Here is a 19,088-nt window from a genome sequence, read left to right on the forward strand (position 1 = left end):
AACTCATTTGTATTTCTTCATTTACTGTATTTCTGTAAACTCAAGCAATCTTTCTCTGCAGACACCTCTATGTACAGAGCATACTGTAGCCCATAAAAGATGGAAGTGCTTTAGATGATGCTCAGCGTGGTCAAACAATCCAGTATTATGAATGAAGTGTGTTATATTTGGTGCTAAAGTTTGCATTTGGTAAGTGTTTATGTAGTTTTGAGTGCACTTCTTCATTTAGCAGGAGAAATGAGGTGTTTTGCAATTTGGGTGTGTGGTTTTGTGAATTGTGTTTAGTGTTCTGAGAAACTGAGCAATTTAAAAAAGAAAATGTATGTAGGCAACCGAGAAAAACTCTTTGGTTGGACAGAAAAGAGGAAACTCAAGACTTAATTTCTGTCCACATGAAACTCTTTCCATGACATATCTGATGACATATCGTAACAAATTAACGTGTTTTTCTCACTCAATTGTAACTAAAAACCTTACTGAAGGGTTCATTTTGAATAAAAAAGATTTTTGCTAGAACCTCTTGTTTTCAGCGATGCAGTTGATGCAACAGAATAACACACAAAGGTTTGTAATAAAAGTTGTAAACTTTTAATCAATGAAAAAAGATAAATAAAATTGAAACAAATGCAACCTTCACCAATACACCATGCATCAAATCAATCAAATAAATTATTCTATTGATAGGCTATAGAGCAACATTTACGCATTTTCTGCATACACATACAAAACAAGGACAAAATAAAAGTTCTCAAGCATTAAATATCTATTTGCAGTAGTTCTAGGAAGCACTATTTTACAAAATGGGCACGCAATCTGGAAATCAGTATAAGATATGTTTTATGGACATTATCACATAAACAATACATTCTTCCATTACGGATTTGTTTATGTGGCAAGGGCACACATTTCACACACAAGTATACCATGTTATCGTGCAAACTGTCAAGCTACAATCATAGTTAGAAATGGCTGGTTGAGTCAGCTCCAGGTGGGTTTTCTGCTGGAGAAACTTTGGCTATGGGTGGAGCCATGTTTTGGCTCTGTTTCAATAAAAACAACAGATAAATTATGTTGTCTTCAGTGGAAAGTCACAGAATACTCTTATAACAAGTCACTGTGCTTCTTCAGTGTTCACCTTATGTTTACTGTTTTTCTTAGCTGCCATTCCTTTTCCTTCCATTGTGGAAAAAGAGTCCCTCCACTTGTGTAGCACCTCTACACGACACCTCTCAGCGCTGAAGGTAACACAATGAATACACAAATGATTACGACCCCATTGTCTATAAATGAAAAACATATAAAATCCTGGCTTTTAGATTAAGATTAAATTAGTTCTTCATCCTTCAGGTAACGCCGTAACAACAGTGGTTTGCCAGAAACTTTTGGTTCAACTGTTTTGGAGTAAAACAGAAATAGCCTCTGGCTTTCACGTCAAAATCCCAAATATTATGTGCAAAATGTATACAACATACTAATTCTATACTGTATCTACAACATACTAATCATCAAATTACTTAAGCATTTCATACTCACAGGGAAATCTGATATCAGTTCAATTGTGACTTTGGGAAGCTACTAAAAGTTTTCTGCACATGTGTATGTAGTTAGAATAGTTCTTAAGACTTTAATAAAGGTCATCGTGTGAATAAGGGGCTTGTGAAAACCTATTGGATTTGCCTTTTGGAGAATGTGCCATTCATATGACAGGCAAAAGTCAAGCCACACACCATTAGTTTCATCTGACCTACTGTTTCCAGATATATTGAGGTCATGACTTTTCATATCTAACTGAAGAGTTGCAGATAATTGTCCAGGTTGAGTTTTAAAGGTCAAATGTGTGTGTTCTTGATAAGTGATATCCCAGTCCTGTTCAGTCACTTTGCGTCTTGTGGTTTCCGCAGCCAGCTGAAGTAGAATGTGGATGATTTTCTTTTTCATTTTGCCACAGTTTCTTCATTGAAGATCAAAACTGTTTGCAATATTAAATACAAGTCTTTGGTGCAATTGCCAAAATGAACCTGTCCTCGTCTCCTTTCACCCCATGAGGACATAATCGTCTGCACATTCGTCTTTAGAGGAGCACTGAGACACACGATCGGGCTGAGGTGGTGCTGGGACAAAAACTGTTGCATAGTCACAATCATCGTCAGCGGTAGCTATGGTTCTACTCGGTCCTTTGGCGGCGGTGTGGTCAATAGAGGCGTACAACACCTCCTCCTTAGGCTGTCATGAGATGATACACAGAGTCAGATGTAATTCCTGAACATAAGACACACATCAATCATTGTTCTTTATTGATGCAGTGCTATTGTAACCAGCAGGTTTGTTTTTTTATGTTGGTGGTGGTTATTACTTCCTGCTGAAATAAAGAGCCTCACAGTGTCTTTTACACCACAGGCCTTACACTCATGTTCCACTATGCAAATCTAACGGGGCAGCACCTCTGATTAGGCCAGATAAAAGGACAGGAACACAACTATGTTCCATATAAAGCTGATACTGATAACTATGACAAAAATAGACTTGATGTGGGGAGGTTTACCTTACTGTCTGTGCTGTTTCTTCCATCAGCTGCAGTATCCCCTGAGAAGAGAACATGTACATACAGTAGATGAAAGGAAAACTGTTCAGCCTAATATACATATATTCTAATTACTATAGATGTTCCCTTACCTTTCCTTTTCTTCTTCCTGGCAAAAAGAGCAATACATTCATTAGTGTGAGATAAATTCATTGTATGAACATGTTTATATGTCTTGATGTGATATAGTACCATAAACCATAATCTCAAACATCAAAAAACATCTTTTTAGAGGTGTAGGTTTGACCACAGTAGTGTTTCCTTGACAGCTCAGCAGATAACAGTGTGTGCTGCAACAGGAAACACTTTGAATATGCAACCCACATCTTTCTATGACAACCTGTATTTGTCATTGATTAACTACATGGGACAAGGCATTTTGCATACTTCTAGGGCCACATATGACATCATGTTTAAAATAAAAATGTAAAGGACTGTAAGCCAAGTCTTTATGTTTGAAGCCGGCTGACAACAGGTCTGTTCTGAAACCACTATTTCCTCACTGACACAAATGCAGAAGCTGCTTAAAACAGGGTAAAAATGCAACAGCGTTTTCATTAAACAAGCCTCTAACGACTTCATATTATTTCATTAAAAGAAGGTCTTGCCATTATTTTCCTATCAAGCTTTCTGTACATGCAGCACTTTCAGAAAGCTGTTTGAGCATTATAACCACCTGATGAAAACAGCTTAGTGTAGTGCCCTTTATTATATTTGAACCAAAGTTTCATTACTTACCCTGAAGTGCAGTTTCCCATGATTCACCCCACAGAGTCCTGATGTTCACACAGTGTTTGTCAGCAGGTGGCGGGTCTCTGTTGCAACCCTGGGCTTGACACTGAAGTAGACACTGATCTCACTCATCTCACTCCCGATGTATCTGAGTACAAACAGGCCAGAGAGAGAGAGGGAAGGAGGGGGGAGAGAGAGAGAGAGAGAGAGAGAGAGAGAGAGAATACAAAGCCTTTTTTGTGTGACATTTGTATTTCCTGTGCACTGTTTTGAACACCCCACCATTGGAAACAAACACGTGCATTTTGTCTACACATTATAATAAACACAAGCACATAGCACACAGAACATAGTCCAGCAAATTCTTACAATATCATTTGTCGCAATACTTACAACTTTATCCTACAAACATATGAATGTTCTTCTTCTCCATAACTCCATTATATTTAAATTAATACTAAGAATAAACAATATTTATTGCTACACATCACAGGTGTTAGTAGATGTAGGATGGAAATATAATTTTTTACAAGAGCAAACCGTTTGGTAGAGTCTCATTTGCATGATTTTGCAAATGTTGTTGATGAGTAATATGAGGAAGTCACTGACCTTTCTTTCCTATTAGGTAAAAATTACAGTTTACATCACAGGCTGTCTCGTTGTTAAGAGTCTAGACTTGTATGGATGGATGAACGGGTTCCTAAAATGCAAAATGCAGTAAAGCCTGTTTTCTGACTGACAAAATATCAGATTTTTTAGATTGTTTAGACATACAGGATTCAGAAAACGTATGTTCAGGTCTGTCAAATGTAGTTCATGGTACTACATTATCCACTAGATGGTGCTGTTGGAGCAGTCTGGGTAACACAGTCCTACCACATGAGCATAACATGGCCTCAGTCTACAGAAGAGTAAGTGTAATTTACAAAATTCAAACAAAAGACACAAAAACAACATCACTTTTGTGTATGTAAAAAACACGATGCAGTCCATCCATAGCCACCAATCATCTACACCTGTGATGAATAACACATTATATCTATGCGCATTTTGTTCTTATTTTAATTGATAAGACAGTGTGACTTTGAAGCCAGACTTTCACAACTTCCTGCTAGGCTCTTGAGACACTTTAGGACTACGTAAAACAGAGTTGTTGAGGTGATGAATATGTACACATTACAAAAGTGATCCCCAGTCCCTTGATACAAAGTAACAAGCCAACTCAATGACCTTTAGAACTTGTGTTTCAGCTTTTGCATTAAAGAGGGCCTTACATCTGTGTGTTTCAGAATTAGATAGCGAAGATAGGCACGCTATTTTCATGTATCTACATCCTGACCTGTGTTGTCTCGTGACATATTGAGACACACACATGCTTGGTGGTCTTTTACATGTGTGGGTGGAAAGGAAGTGGGGAGCTTATCGCAAGTGAAATAAGCCCAAGCTGTGGTAGCAGCAATGTAAGATAAACTGTGAGAAGTCATGGTCATGAACACATCAGGTAGAATGGATAGACTATACATCCATCTGCTGATATGTTGCTGTTCTACCTTTGTCTGCATCTCTGGAAAAGGTGAAGGTAAGCTTTAACACTCTTTTTCTTGTGATCTGACATTCAATAGTTGGAAGAGTATAGATATATAATATTAATCAACTTACATAGGTACTTCACTAAGTACAATTTTGAAAATAGTGTCCTTTACATTTGATGCAACTTTATATTTCATGTACTTTACTTATTTGACATATGTAGTTACAAGTTAGTTTTACAGATCTAAATTAAACTAGAGAAAAGTTACTCTTTAGATTACAGCATTGTGTAAATTGTGTTTAGTTTATTATAGGATCCCCATAAGCTGTCCCCTAAAGCACCTGCTAGTTTTTAGGAAGTGAGGATTAATAAAAGTTAGAAAGGAGGAGGGCACAGACTTTTTGTTTTAAAAGTACTTCAAATATATGGTAGGACCAAAATAGAAGAAAAATGTGGAAGCAGTGATGAATTTTTACAATTAAAATAATTGTTATTGTTTTATCTAAAGTAAAACTCAAATACAAGACTAAAAATGAGTTTTGGATGATATCTGATATATTTTGTATATTTCTTTAGACATCTCTTCATGTGTAATGACGGTCCAAAGCGGCGCGACATATAAAACTGTCCCACAACACAATGTGACGGTCAAGTGTCCCGTCAAATACTGTGGCGAACCAATCAGGGTCACCTGGTGTAAACTGCTGGACAAGGCAATCGAATGTGACCAGATGGACAAAGAGAATATAGAAATAACACAGACTGACACTAAGGATGGACTCATCTCATATCTGACCTTTACACGGATTACCTCTCAGGACGACGGCCTGTACAGATGTTCTTTAAAAGGATACAAGTCTGAGCAGATCAGTCACAGCATCAACGTCTCAGTGTCAGGTAGGCAGTTTTGCTCAATTAGTGCCAAAATAGATGTATAATAATCAATAATAAATGTAATATAATCTATATTCATATACAGATTCAAACACGGACATACATGACTTTGACTATAGTGCAGGTAAGAACTTTGTGTTATTTGTTAAGTTCTACAAATACTTTTGAATGGAAAAAGACTAAAACTACTGATCTGTTTATTCTTCTGTAGATGAGCTTCCAGGCTCTGCTGCTGCTGCTGCTGCTGCTGTTGCCGATGCCGGTGAGGATGTGTCATGGCTGCCCTACTTCTACATCTGTGTTGGCATAGCTCTTCTGGTTTTCACACTGATAGTGTTAACCATGCTGGATTCTTATGGCTGGAAACGTAATAACATTCCCAGTTTGAATTACAGTAAAACACATTTTCTAGATCTTTCTAAATAACCATTGAGCATTTGTTTTATGTCTTCTCTACAGGAATAATGACCTTCCACCACACAAAGGGAAAGACATTACAGGTAATGTCATGTAAATGAAATGACCTCCTGCACTTTAAAAGGTGCAGCTTATTTGAGACTTTGTTCTTACAGGATTTCTGTTGCTCTGAATTTGTACCCTCATGGCACTTATTGTTAGTCGTTTTGGATAAAAGTGTCAGCTAATTGTAATGTAATTAATTGTTTCTGGAAATACATTTACATCCATTCTTGCTGAAAGTTATATAAGAAGTTTGATAGCACTCTCGTCTGTGACGTTGTTATTGGACATCTTACTTTAACCAAAATGTCAAACAAATCCTTCAACCCTGATGGTCAAGAGTCAAAATGGTGTCAAGCAAGAGCATTCTCCGGGCTTATCTAAACTTAAATCTGGTGTTTTGGTGTCATAGGAAAGGTCCAGTCAGATGATACCCAACCTCCCCAGTGCGAGTGCTCCTTCCATTTTTTCCTTACATGACATCAACTACTCTCCTGCGGAAAGACCACCATCACACCCCCACCCATCACACCCTCCCCTGAGGACCAATGGGGAGCAGCCTGCTGCGGCAAACACAGCGGCTGAAGGTCAAGTGTCAGACCCCTCAATGTATGCAGCCATCAAATACAGGTGTCAGATAGCTGCCGGAGAACAGGATGCTGTGACGAAAAAGAAGGCAGAGTATGCTGCCATCAATGTTTCCTGAACATTTTGGATTTGTCATAGCATGGCATGCAGAGGGAAACATGGATGGAACATTTTACAGTTATGCGTTGGTGTCATGGAACAGCAATCAACCTCATTTCAGAAGAGGTTAACAGAGAAGGCTTGTGGTCCCGCAGATGCACAGCAAACTCACTCACACTCAGAGCACACTCACGTTAAATGAACAGCGTGAAACCACAGGCAGCATTGCGCTTTTTTTTTTTACACCCTCAGGTTTGTTCCAGGCAAGGCTGCTTTCTTGTAATTTTTCTTCAGATGTTTTCCCCTAAAGTCATTGTATTTCCGTGACTTAGAGGGCTTTTTCTACTCATTGACCCTTTGTTGGCCAACGCTTTGGTAGTTTGTATAAAAGAAGCCAGTGGCAAATATGTGTTATGAGCAGGAGCATTACTGTGCATTATGTTTGTCTGATTTGGAATGAAGACCGAAGTTTGGGATGTTTCTACATCTTAAAAACAAATGACAAAACAATCATTAGGTGATCTGTGACTGTGAAACCCTTTGATTTTGAAAAGTCATGAATGTGGAGTCGTTTTTATCTACTTTTGAATTATTGAGGTGACTATGTATAAATGTTTGGCTAGATGATTATAACTTTTTCAATGTCTACCTTGGAGACTGAGAGGTAACATCTTGAGCAAATTCTCACACATTTTGCGTTCCCACACACAGCTTTCTGACTTGTTGTCTGCCTCCGACGGAAACACTATCCGGCCCATTGACCTCAGCAGTGTGGCTTGGGTTAAATGAACTCGAAGTCACAGAGGGGAAAGAAAGATATCTTCACATCATTTTTTGTGGCAGGTGTCTCACCTTTGCCTAACCACACATGGTTTAGATACTCAGATACTGAAAGTTTTAGCAGTGGTCTTATCATAATGGTGGTCACACATCCAGCAAGTTGAGTAACATGCATGACGGAGGTAAAATGGTAAAACCAATTTACCATATGCCAAAATAGACCATGAGTTTTTGGTCCCCAACGTGTTTTAGCTTTTACCTTAGAAACTAATCTTTATATATCTTTATATCTTTCAGAGAGCCATGGCCTTAGTGTGAGAATTTTGACGAAAAGTGATTTTCCTCTCAGATTCCCTAATTGAAAGGATTTTAATTAAAAACAATATTTTCGGTCAAATAGCCTGTTCTTAATACAACCATCAGCACATTTCTAAATGATAAATGAAAGACATATGTATATGCCATAGGCCAAATAAAGTTGTACGCCATTTCAAAATGGATTCTGAAGGTATTTGGCTGCTTCTAGCATAACTAAAGAAACAGCGCATGAAGGTTTGAAAGCATGGCTTGACTCTCTTTTAAGTGTTTCCAATTTGATTATCACAAGCCTGGCTTGTCATGAATTAATTGTGAAATATTCAGTTGTTTCTTCCATGATTTATCATTGTTGGTGGTGAAATCTTGCTCACATTTAGAGATGACTGTTAAGCAAAGTCATACACTTACATTGTGAATACCTGATTTGATTACAAACTGATCAATACATTTAAAATAACCTATTGACTTATAGGATAACCCTAACCCTGGTGGGAAAAATAAAAGTTTTAAAAGATGACAAAATTAAGAGCAGAACCAGAAAAGCAGGGATGGCGCGGCTCAAGACCACAAATCACTCATCACTGCCCATCATGCTGATAACACACATCGTGTCATATTGACAATCGGATAACGCCGTTTTCTTTAGAGGATGTCAAGTGGAGCACAGTGTTCCTTGTGCTGTAATCCATTTACAGATGCTCACAAAAGGGTCCTTTCACCAAGGAACAGCATGGGGAAAATGTCATGAAATGCTTCTGAATGATGTGACCCAGATTGTACAAATCACTTACAGTTATTCACAGCACACATCGGAGAGGAAGGGGAAGTGTCGTCCTGACAATCATGTAAAAAGTCTTAATACAAATGTATCATCTCAACAACTGTGTGTGGTTACAGCCCATACACAAGTTATCTCTCTCGCTCTCTCTCTCTCTCTCTCTTGCTCACACACACACATGCATGCACATCAGTAGTTTATTCTCTGGTGGACAAAGCCCTGGTTCAGGCCACAGAGAGATGGAGAGTGTGGAGGCTTGTGCGAACGCAGCGTTTGAGATAGGCCTGATTAGAAGGAGTCTGAGGTCACTGTGGTGTGTGTGTGTGTGGTCTGTGCTGCACTGTGACTATAAACACAAGGTGAAGAGGGGTGCTCAATGATTATGATCCTACTCCAAAATAACCCTTAAAATGATAGCTTGTGTTTCTGGGACATGACATGAATCTAAAATCTGAACTATCATAACTAATTTGATAACTATGTAAAACTTATTTCACACTTTACTCATTGATGCTGTTTAAGGTTAAATGCTCTGATGTAGCACTGGCAGTTTAACGTCATAGTTTATGAATACAGGTTCAACTTTGGTACAGAGTAACAGAAGTGAGCAGGCAGTGTTTAAGGTTACATACACACTCAACATATCTAGCAGAACTAATAAATACTGTATGTTATCCTTGAGCTTATGAATATAACAAAACGTAACAGGCATGTGCCGCAGGCTCTGGGAGTGACTGTGTGTGTACAACATGTGTGTTTTTTTTGGCTTTGTGAGGTCCACCATAATCCGTCTGGCTTGAGATGAAAAAAGCCTCCAAAAATGAGCATCTGGCAGCAAGGTTTGGCACAATGGAAAGGAATTTCATGTTTTTCCGAGAGGTACAAAACTAAGCTGAAAAAGCTGAAAGCATGGCAAGGTTTTAAATTGATAAAGACTCAGAAACATAAACATTTTCATATGTATTTATTATTCTATTTGTTGCATTTATTATATAAACTGGTCATAACGCATCGCTTCATATTCATTTCTTCTTCTATTCGTGACTGTAGCTCCAGATAGATACCATGCTGCATTGATTTGCTTTTTAATAAATTTTCTTAAACCACATTTCAGAATTATGTTAATGTAAACTCTGAACTATGCATATAAAGAAGGCTGTCTAAACTTGAATTCAGGGGGAGGAATGTGGTATGCCCGATATATGCAATATGTTTGAAATCTCAAACATCCTGCATGTCATTCTGTTCATACCTTCATTTTCTTTGATATACAAGATACTTTCATCTTTTAACTATAGGTTATATTTGAGTCTGCCTTTAACTGACAGAGCAACCATAGAGAGAAAGGTAGAGGGGGGGGGGATAGTAGCAAATGTAAGACTGTGGTATTTGAGTCACACGCAAAACCAGATGAGCTACCGAGGGGTCCAAAGCTTACATTTCTTCATATCCCTGTACACATACAAACATGATATATCCGAAAAGCGTCATAACATCATGTTTGAGGCATTAAGCCCTCGAAGCTAAGCCGCTACCCAACCTGTAAACTCATCATCACATCTTCACAGACACAAACTGTCCTGAATCTAAGATGTAGACATGCATTCCTGTCAGGGGCACCAACAAGGTTTCAGTGTTACTCCCCAGGGGAATTGATTCAAGATATATGACCGTGGAATTGAACCTCAAACAAATACGCACACACACACGCAAGCACACACACATAATCTCTCTCTCTCTCCAACCCACACACACACTTTGAAACATGTCGAAAAGTTTGCAATAGGCATGCAGTAGGTATGCAGGCCTAGCTGAACAAATGAAGACCCCGCCCAGATTTAACAATACACAGAGGATATACAAAGGAGGTCTTCGGCTGAGGTACAGGAAGTAAAACCTTAATGATTAGCTCATAATTTCGATAAGCTATGTTATTAACTGTAAAGGATAAGGCTGGTAATATTCTGTATTTTTCCTAGTATCCAATGTAACACATTAAGTCAACCTCTACAATACTGGTTTGGTTGGGAACTAACTAAGATGTTATCCTTGAAGAATAAGGTATGAATACATTTTAAAATGAATAGCTGGTCACTGTAGTTTTAAGTAAATGTTACTTATAAATAGTGAGTATCCAGCCGGAAATAAGCACACAACACAAAAAATGTCAGTGTTCTGGTCACTGGTACAACATGTTGCTCAGTATTTTGTTTTAATCGTTTTTAGGCAACAATGCAGGGGTATGATATTTCAGACTTTTAGTAGTTGATCATTGTTGGTTTAAGTCTTAAAAATGAAAAAATAGAACAATACCAACCATATCTTTTCAGAACTACGTAAAAGAAAGGGACAAACTGAGGAAAGTATTTTAGGGATATGCAAGGTTTTGTATGCTGTGCAATATCGAGAGTGTGGTCATGGACTCAATCAATTAAAGAGCCAGAGATAAAACATTATCTGCTCAGCATTTCCTCATTGACTTCATGTGAGGAGAGCCTGGAGATTATATAAGAGTCAGATGCAGAAGAGCAGAGATGAATGTCGTTGTACAGTTGGCATTCATGAATAGGATTGTATGACATCCTATAAAGGTGTGTCAGGACATCTTTCCTTCGTACCTAGATAATGATGATGATGATGATGATGATGCAAGGTCGGCTCTGAAAAACACTGCCTTTTCTTTTCAGCCACTGGTCTCATCTTGTAGATTAATCGGCTGAAAACAGAAGTACAGAGAGACACAAAATGTAAAAATTATGTAAAGAATGTCAATCTTTTCCTATATTTCCTATATATAAAGGTCCCCTATTAAACTGTTTTTCATCAATATATTACAGGTTTCAGATATATACAAAACATGTCTCTGAAGTGTTTGGCTCGAAATACCAAACAGATCATGCATTGCAGCATCCCATAAACCCCTCTGTTTCAGCCCTGTTTCAAAAGTGCTGATTCTCTGTCTGTTACTTTAGATGAAAATAAGGAGCCACCCCCCTCTGAGAGATATTTGGTTGAAAATAACACAATGGTGCTCTATGAGGAGATTCAGGTGATGAGGGGGGGTTACCTTGGTTGGTGATTGGCTAATGGCTACACAAGCCAAAAAAATCGTTATGACATCACAAATTGGACCAAAATCTGATCAGCTCATTTTCAGACAGGTTTTTATATAAATGGATCAGGACAAAAAGTGAGCAAATCTTTTTTCCTGACACTTTCAGAATCTCTTTACACTGAGAGGGGACACATGTTGATGTATAAAAGACATGAAAAAGGGTATTTTGCATAATAGGGGACCTTTAAACTCTGACTTGGTGTGTAGATCATAAAAGCAGATCCCCCTTCAAACCTGACATAATTCAATTAACTTGTAAAGAAACACATTACAGCCGCACTGAGCTATATTAATACTGGTGTGGCAACATAGTGACCTAAAGGATCATTACACAAAACAGTATACACTGATTTTTACATCAGCTGATCTTGTACAAAGCTTGATCTGGAGTGATGAGGTCTGGATCATAGTATAATTTGTATTTTTTGCCACTAAAGTATAAAATGACCTTTTTTTAACATATATTTTGACTTTTTCAAAACAGTACTCTCACTTTTTCAGATCCTGTCTATCAAGGCATTAATTTGAGCTATGCTTTGGCCAGTGTGCAAGTATTTCCTCTATCTACATAATTCATATTGGACTGTGCAGACACGTGGTTTATTCCCTTCATGCACAGACAGAAAACATTAATTAGACAGGCAAATAAAGTGCAGATGGAGTGCAGGTAGCAAAAAAAAGATGCCATAAGCTAGGGCTGCTCAATTAATCCTATTTTAAATCGCGATTACGATTATGGCTTGCAACGATTACGAAAACAACGTACCGGTAATCGAAATAAAACGATTATTTTTTTATTATTATTATTACTTTTTTTTCTTTCTTTTTTTTTTTGGGGTTTTTCAGTTTAATTATACTTAAAGTTGAGGGTAATCAACTGTTAAAAACATACTGTTCATATTTTTTTTCTCCAATAAATGGATGTTTTCAAAGTCAATGAATAATCGCAATTACAATTATTGACCCAAACAATCGAGATTATGATTTTTGCCATAATCGAGCAGCCCTACCATAAGCAGGCAATCATGTGAGTGAAAAGAGCTGTTAGCTCCTGTTGGCATGAACGACCTCAGAGAAAAGAAAACAAAGAGACCAAAAGGCGCGGTAGAGCTGAGCAGAACTGTTCCAGATATCATTACAAATGTATCTGATTAGTGCAGCAATAACGTTTAATTTTGTGCTAATATAACTGCCTGTTTCCAGACGTCTCCTTTAAGAAATGAGCAGATGTGAGATCCAGAGTGAAACCATGGATCTGTTACAGAAGAAAACATTATTCAATATCCAATTGAGTTTTACCAAAACTACTCTCTCAACAGTGTGTCATGTAGCTTGCTTAATATATTTAGATGAGAATGCTAGTTTAAAAAATAAAATCTGGTATTGTTTATACAATAGGAATATTCTCTAGCAGGTTTTAATAAACGCTATCTCTCATGAGCCCTTGATGATCACGGCTCAACAGAACTGGTTCATGAGAGAGGAAGTAAATGTCCTTTGACTTTGTTAAAAATCGTGAAAGTCTCAATTTCAAGATAGGGATTTGTCTAAAGCACATCTCGGAAACATGCTTCACTTGTTCAGAAAGATAGATGTGAAACAAAGGCGAGCCAGTCGGTGTTGCAGTGGCACATTCCAAAGGGCCGATGTTCCTTTTCATTGTTTCTGTAGACACCTGGACAGTTTGCCAAAACCCACAATAGGGAGGAAGCTCAACATATATATATATTATGGACTTTAAATGACCCGAGGAAAGAATGATGGTTGTGTGATAAGATCTGTACGAATTATACCAAACAATCCAGGAGAGTTTCTCCCCACTGTCTTCTGCACATATACTGTATAAATGAACTGGTGTTTAAGCATCAGGTGTATAGGAGTATGACTCTTGGCAATATATTTTGTTTCCAATTCATTCTTGATATAATATAAACCCTGATATTACCAAACATGATCTTACCTTCTTTGCGTAAGAAACACTTCCAAAGGCAGAAGCAGAGGGACATGACCAACAGGGCAGCCACCGTAGTGACGGAGATCAGGATAGTGAGAGCCGTACCAACTACGAGGGAGAAAAACAAAGAACTGATCAGCAGGTTTGTTATCTTCCATATCTATATAATCTATAATCTCTAATATACTTCAATATGAAGCCAGATCTAAAGTCATTATACGTCTTACAGTGTGTTTGTGTACTATAAGGCTAGACTGGACAATCCCTCCCTTTTATGGCCCATCACTGATTAGATTTGAGATTCAAACTGTTTGCAACTAATTCCTCTTATGTGTGAACTCCTGACCAAAGTCAATTTAGGGTTATCAGCTAACTGAAGCAAAGCGACTTACACATGACACTTATGAGCACATTTCACTTTTGCCTAATCATTAGCTGCATTAAAACTAATAAAGATGTTTGTTGTAGTTTCCCTTTAGAGTCTCGGCTTTATCATTTGCTACTAGGAAAAAGATCTGAGGTGATGCTATCTAGTACAAGACACAATGCTATCAAACAATTAGAGGTTCTCATTGAAGCGGAGTCTAACACACAAACTCACTTTTAGTGTTCATGGATACAGCAATCGGTGACTCAAGGCCTTTGTGGTGCACCAAGCATTTGATGGACACGTCTTTCAGCAGCCCTGATTGGACGGTCAGCGTACTGATGACCAGAGTGGTCCCGTCGCTCTGTGGGATCTGTGTTGTCAACGGGGGGCCCATGGTGCGGTTATCCCTCTCCACGTTCCACACTATCTCTGCCGGGGGCCGCGACACTGAGGTGCAGTTGGCTGCGATCACACCTGGAGACGTGGTCTTGTAGCTCACCTGAGGTTTGGGCAGCACTGAGAGAAAAAGAAAGAAAAAACACACATTTACAAACAAGCTCATACAGTGCAAGATGTATAGAGCACATAATGAGTTCACTGAAATGCACAGGGAGTTCATGTTTTATTGCTCCTTCCTTCATCTTAAGATAAGATAAGATAAGAAGTACTTTATTGATCTCAATTCTGAAATGTTTGCGTTGCAGCAGCATAAAAAAAAGACAATGTTCATAAGAGAAATTAAAAGACTAGAAATAAACAATCCAAAATATTTCTCAAATAGAAATAAAATAGCATTCAAAAAGCAAAAGATATACATGGGGAAATACAAATTTACAGTAACAAAATATGAAACAGGATATTATATATATACATTAATTTAGCAAGGAATGGATTATTAAATTGAACATAAATGTACTGTATCTTTTGTGCTGTGTGTGAAATACAGCACACTGGAGGACTGGAATATTTAACGTGTTCTTTTCATCCAGAAACAGGCCAGGACTCAGATTATATCTTTCATTTGCTGAGATCTACGTATAAAAATCTTTGGATCAGGTGAGTGTCTGAATTCCTGCAATCTTGTTATACATAAATCAATCGCTGGCTGTTTTCAATTCCCTGCTCTCGGGGCTGAGCAAGGAATGTGATTCACTGGAAAAGAGAATATTTCTGTTGGCATAACCATGTTCAGCCACAGATATTTAGCCCTCATAGTTTCAGCGTCTTCTCTGAGTTCTAGCTGCTGAACTTCACCCACAATGCATCTGGATTGTATTAGATTTCAGGGTGGGTTAAACCACACCAGTAAAATCCTTAAAACAATCCAAACCATAATAACCTGTGAACTACTGGAGCACAACGCAGGCATGAGATGGAGTTTAGCCCAAACATTAAATTCAACAGTTTTTTCTTACAGTGTTTCTCACCATATTGCGATCCGAATGCAAGGATGGCTTCAGATTCAGATAATAGTTTTTTACATTGTCACATTGACATTTGAATCGTTATTTTTTATAATTATAGATTTTGCCACTTGAATGTTTCTCTAAACTTCAGCCACCACTGATATGTAATGTTATCACGTCATCCCATGTCAAATGTAACCCACTTATTTATGGCGTGACAACTTTCACGTCTGCAGAGGAATAGCATTATGCAATTTAGAGTTACTAGAATGTGTATTGCTCCTGTGATTTATGTTTTTTGAAAAGGTTAAACCTTGTACTACGTTTTTTTTAAAGGAAGTGATGTTTTGCTACTAACAAAAATAACATTTTAAAGATACATATTTGATTTGAATGATTCCCTGAATGATAATGTGCATTTGTGTCTTTTAGCTATCACTCTTTGTGGACAGTGTGTGGGAGGGTGGGAGTTTCAATCAGGAGGAGGCATCTCATCATCTGGGCTGGTATAAGGGTGGAAGACTGTTGGTAGCAAGAAAAAAAAACATAAATGCTAATCACGCTTCTCAATTCTCTACTAAAAACACCTACTGTACTGTACAGTTCAAGGTACAGTTCAATTTCAAACAAAAGCACATCTGTTTGTTGAGATAACTGAGAGAACGCGAGGGGGAGAAAATGAGAAACGAGAGACAAAGCACACAGGGAACCACTGTGTGCCACAAACACTGACACAGTCATGCATCAGGACCTCACTCCCTGCCTCCATCATTCTTTCGAATAGTCCTTTCTTCACATCGACACACTGTTCTGTGTTTGTGTGTTAAATATGTGCCGACAGCTTAGCTTTACTTTTTCACTAAAACATTACACAGCTACAATAGAGAAGAAAACAACATTCCTGTCTAAATCCCAGGGGTAACCGTCTTCACGCAACCTTCACGGTACACAAAGTCAAAGTGAGTCTCCTTGCACTTGCCCACATTTGTTCGTCTCCTCCGCTTTCCCTAAGATATTGTCTTCCCACCTCCTATACCTACTGAAGGACATATTCAATCACAACTAAAGCTCTGCAACAAATTGGCATCTGAACTAATGTAACGACGAGACGCCGTTACTGCTATTTATTAAATGGCATTAATTATATAAGTGTTCACCCCTCATCTTGTCTGTTGTTTCCGGTTGTCTCTGTGTTCCCTCCTACTGATTACCCAATTGTGTTCACCTGGTGCCCTGTGTTGTCTCCTCCCCCCTCACCTGTGTCTTGTTGTGCTGATTGGTGTGTGGGTATTTAGGCTCTGTTTTCCCTGTCTGTGTAGAGTGGTAGTGTGTGTGAGATCCTGGTGGCTGCAGGCTGGGCTCGCGTGAACAGCAGCAGCAGGATTGAGGCTGTGTGAACTTTGTGCACATGTTTTAATAAATGCCCACCCCGGGTTATATTTTTGGACGCTCTGCCTCCTTGCTTGGTCGGGCCGCTCAACGGTCAGTCTCACAACTAAGCTTACCTATTAATTATTTTTGAAATAAAAATTCTGCCAGAGGCGTTAACCCAAAAATGACACTATTGTGACAAAGAGAGAGTAAAAGATGGATGATGCTGGTAATAACAATAGCAAAATATGTCAATTTGATGGATTACCATGAAATTTGGTTCATAAATTGGAACAGCCATTCAGTAACACTTGTTATAACTCCATTATACTGAACTAAGCTAACCATCTACTGGTATCAGGCACATATTTAGTGTTATCAATCCTGTTATTTAACACTTTCTAAGAAAGCTAAAAACAATATTTCCAAAAATTTCAAACTATTCTTTTAATAAGTCATGTTTGGACACAACAAAGACTGTGAATGTTTAACATTGGAGTTGTGGAGGGGTTTACTCCACCGCCAGTATGAAGTCAAGAAAATACACCTTTGTTACCTGCTTGGGAATGTAAGTATTGTTGTAATTACTAAATATCATTATTTCTATATTGCATGCTAAAACAGTACCTGTTCTTCCCAGGTTAAGCTCAAGTTTTCCTCACTCATTCTGTTTCTGTTTTCCACACAATAATAATCAGCCATTATGACAGGCTGTGAAAAAGGAAGTTACCATAGGTGGCGAGACAAACTGTGGAGGTCTTCGGCCCATCGGGTAGTGTGTTGAACAGGCAGGTGTAGCAGCCTTCATCCTGGATGGTGACCGGCTGGATGGTGAGCTTACTGTCGGACAGGGAGGCGCTCAGCCACACTCTCCCCTGGAACGGAGGCTCTATCATGGGGTCACTGCGCTTTGCAAAGGAGGCGACCTCTGTGGCTTCTCCTTGTGCAGAGGTGTGTCTCCATGTTATCTGCCCCACCTTTTCAGGCAATCCATAGGAGCACGAGAGAGAGGCCTTCTTGCCACTCACTGCTGTTTTGTTGCCTTCAGCGGAAATATGCGCTGGGAATAAACAGATTGAGGAGAAAAGATAAGAAAGGAACAGGAAAACAGAGAGGGAAAAAAATTGATAATAGTATTATTCCAAAATATGAGGGGAAAAAAAAAACGACTGGAATCTGGAGCAGCTGGTTCTGCTTATAAAAATTAGCCCCCCCCGACATCTCCAAAGCTCTTTATTAACATGACTGGCTGAGCCCCAATGGGCTCATCAACATGTGTGCAGGGGTTCAGGGAGGTAAGGCACTCTGAATTAAAGTTGACTGTATTCACATCATTTCTCAGTAAATCCCCACAGAAGATTAGTATTGCGGTTGTAGGGAGGAGCTGTGTCTGGAGTCTACTGGAGGATTGTTTGTGATTAATTTTAAAGGGCGGGTGCAAAGGGCAGGCTTCCAAAGTCAGTTATGCCAAGTCAAAATATTTTGCAATCACGAGAAATAAAAACACCTTTTCATAAATTAAAACAATAGATTAAACTGTAAAAGCTAAAAGAGGTAAAGATAATTGATCATTTACTACTTATTTTAAACAATCACCCAAACAAATCTCTTCATTTCAAACACAAAAATAGATCAATGTGAAAGATACTGATGCAGTACCAAATATCTGAGTCAGGTGTTATTCTGGATATCTGAGCTCCTCAGTTTGCTTGTAAGGGTGAGATCTATCTTAAATCTGTCTCATTTCTGGGTATGGCCATGAACATTAATCAACCTGGCCTTAACGTGAACTCTCATCTGGCTCATGACCCTTGAAAGAGCAGAGTCACTTTCTGGCTTGTATCGTATCTACAATTCCCTCATGTTTGAACTAAATCTCTCCTGTCAGACCCACAACTTGTTGGTGTTGCTTTATCACTGCAAATCTAGCTCGGCAGCATGTCTATGTTTCAAGCATTTTATCACAATGCATGAAGCTCTACACCTACCAGAGTGACCTTTTGGGGTTAGAGCAGTGGTTCTCAAAGTATTGATTCGAAAATAATATGATACAGTACTATTACGTCTGGGTCTCTGTGTTGAGAGAGAGAGAGAGAGAGAGAGAGAGAGAGA

The 19,088-nt window shown here is 38.5% G+C and overlaps 2 protein-coding genes across 5 annotated transcripts in view; one reads left to right on the forward strand and one right to left on the reverse strand.

Annotated features, from left to right (window-relative positions):
- The first annotated feature begins 4,474 nt into the window (after positions 1-4,474).
- On the forward strand, positions 4,475-8,996 carry si:ch211-214p13.8 (uncharacterized). 2 transcript variants are annotated; one of them, XM_010779719.1, is made up of 6 exons: positions 4,475-4,892; positions 5,421-5,741; positions 5,824-5,862; positions 5,950-6,105; positions 6,198-6,238; positions 6,610-8,996. In XM_010779719.1, the coding sequence occupies exons 1-6, from the start codon at positions 4,796-4,798 to the stop codon at positions 6,901-6,903; spliced, it is 948 nt and encodes a 315-aa protein (XP_010778021.1). In that variant the 5' UTR covers positions 4,475-4,795; the 3' UTR covers positions 6,904-8,996. The 2 variants fall into 2 exon arrangements, with proteins under 2 accessions (XP_010778021.1, XP_010778022.1); XM_010779720.1 differs by having other exon boundaries at positions 4,475-4,886.
- A 712-nt stretch (positions 8,997-9,708) lies between these two features.
- Positions 9,709-19,088, reverse strand: part of zgc:113337 (OX-2 membrane glycoprotein) — a 12,030-nt gene continuing 2,650 nt past the window's right edge. For all 3 annotated transcript variants that reach the window (XM_010779723.1, XM_010779722.1, XM_010779721.1), the window contains 4 exons: positions 17,707-18,036; positions 14,431-14,715; positions 13,836-13,937; positions 9,709-11,476 (listed from right to left, as the gene is read on the reverse strand). In XM_010779723.1, the coding sequence (XP_010778025.1) occupies positions 11,469-11,476; positions 13,836-13,937; positions 14,431-14,715; positions 17,707-18,036 (725 nt within the window). In that variant the 3' untranslated portion in view covers positions 9,709-11,468. The remainder of the gene's footprint in view (positions 11,477-13,835; positions 13,938-14,430; positions 14,716-17,706; positions 18,037-19,088) is intronic.

The sequence above is a fragment of the Notothenia coriiceps genome, unplaced genomic scaffold (assembly GCF_000735185.1).
Source record: "Notothenia coriiceps isolate Sejong01 unplaced genomic scaffold, NC01 NC01_scaffold00020561, whole genome shotgun sequence".
In the NCBI taxonomy this organism is placed as follows: Eukaryota; Metazoa; Chordata; class Actinopteri; order Perciformes; family Nototheniidae; genus Notothenia; species Notothenia coriiceps.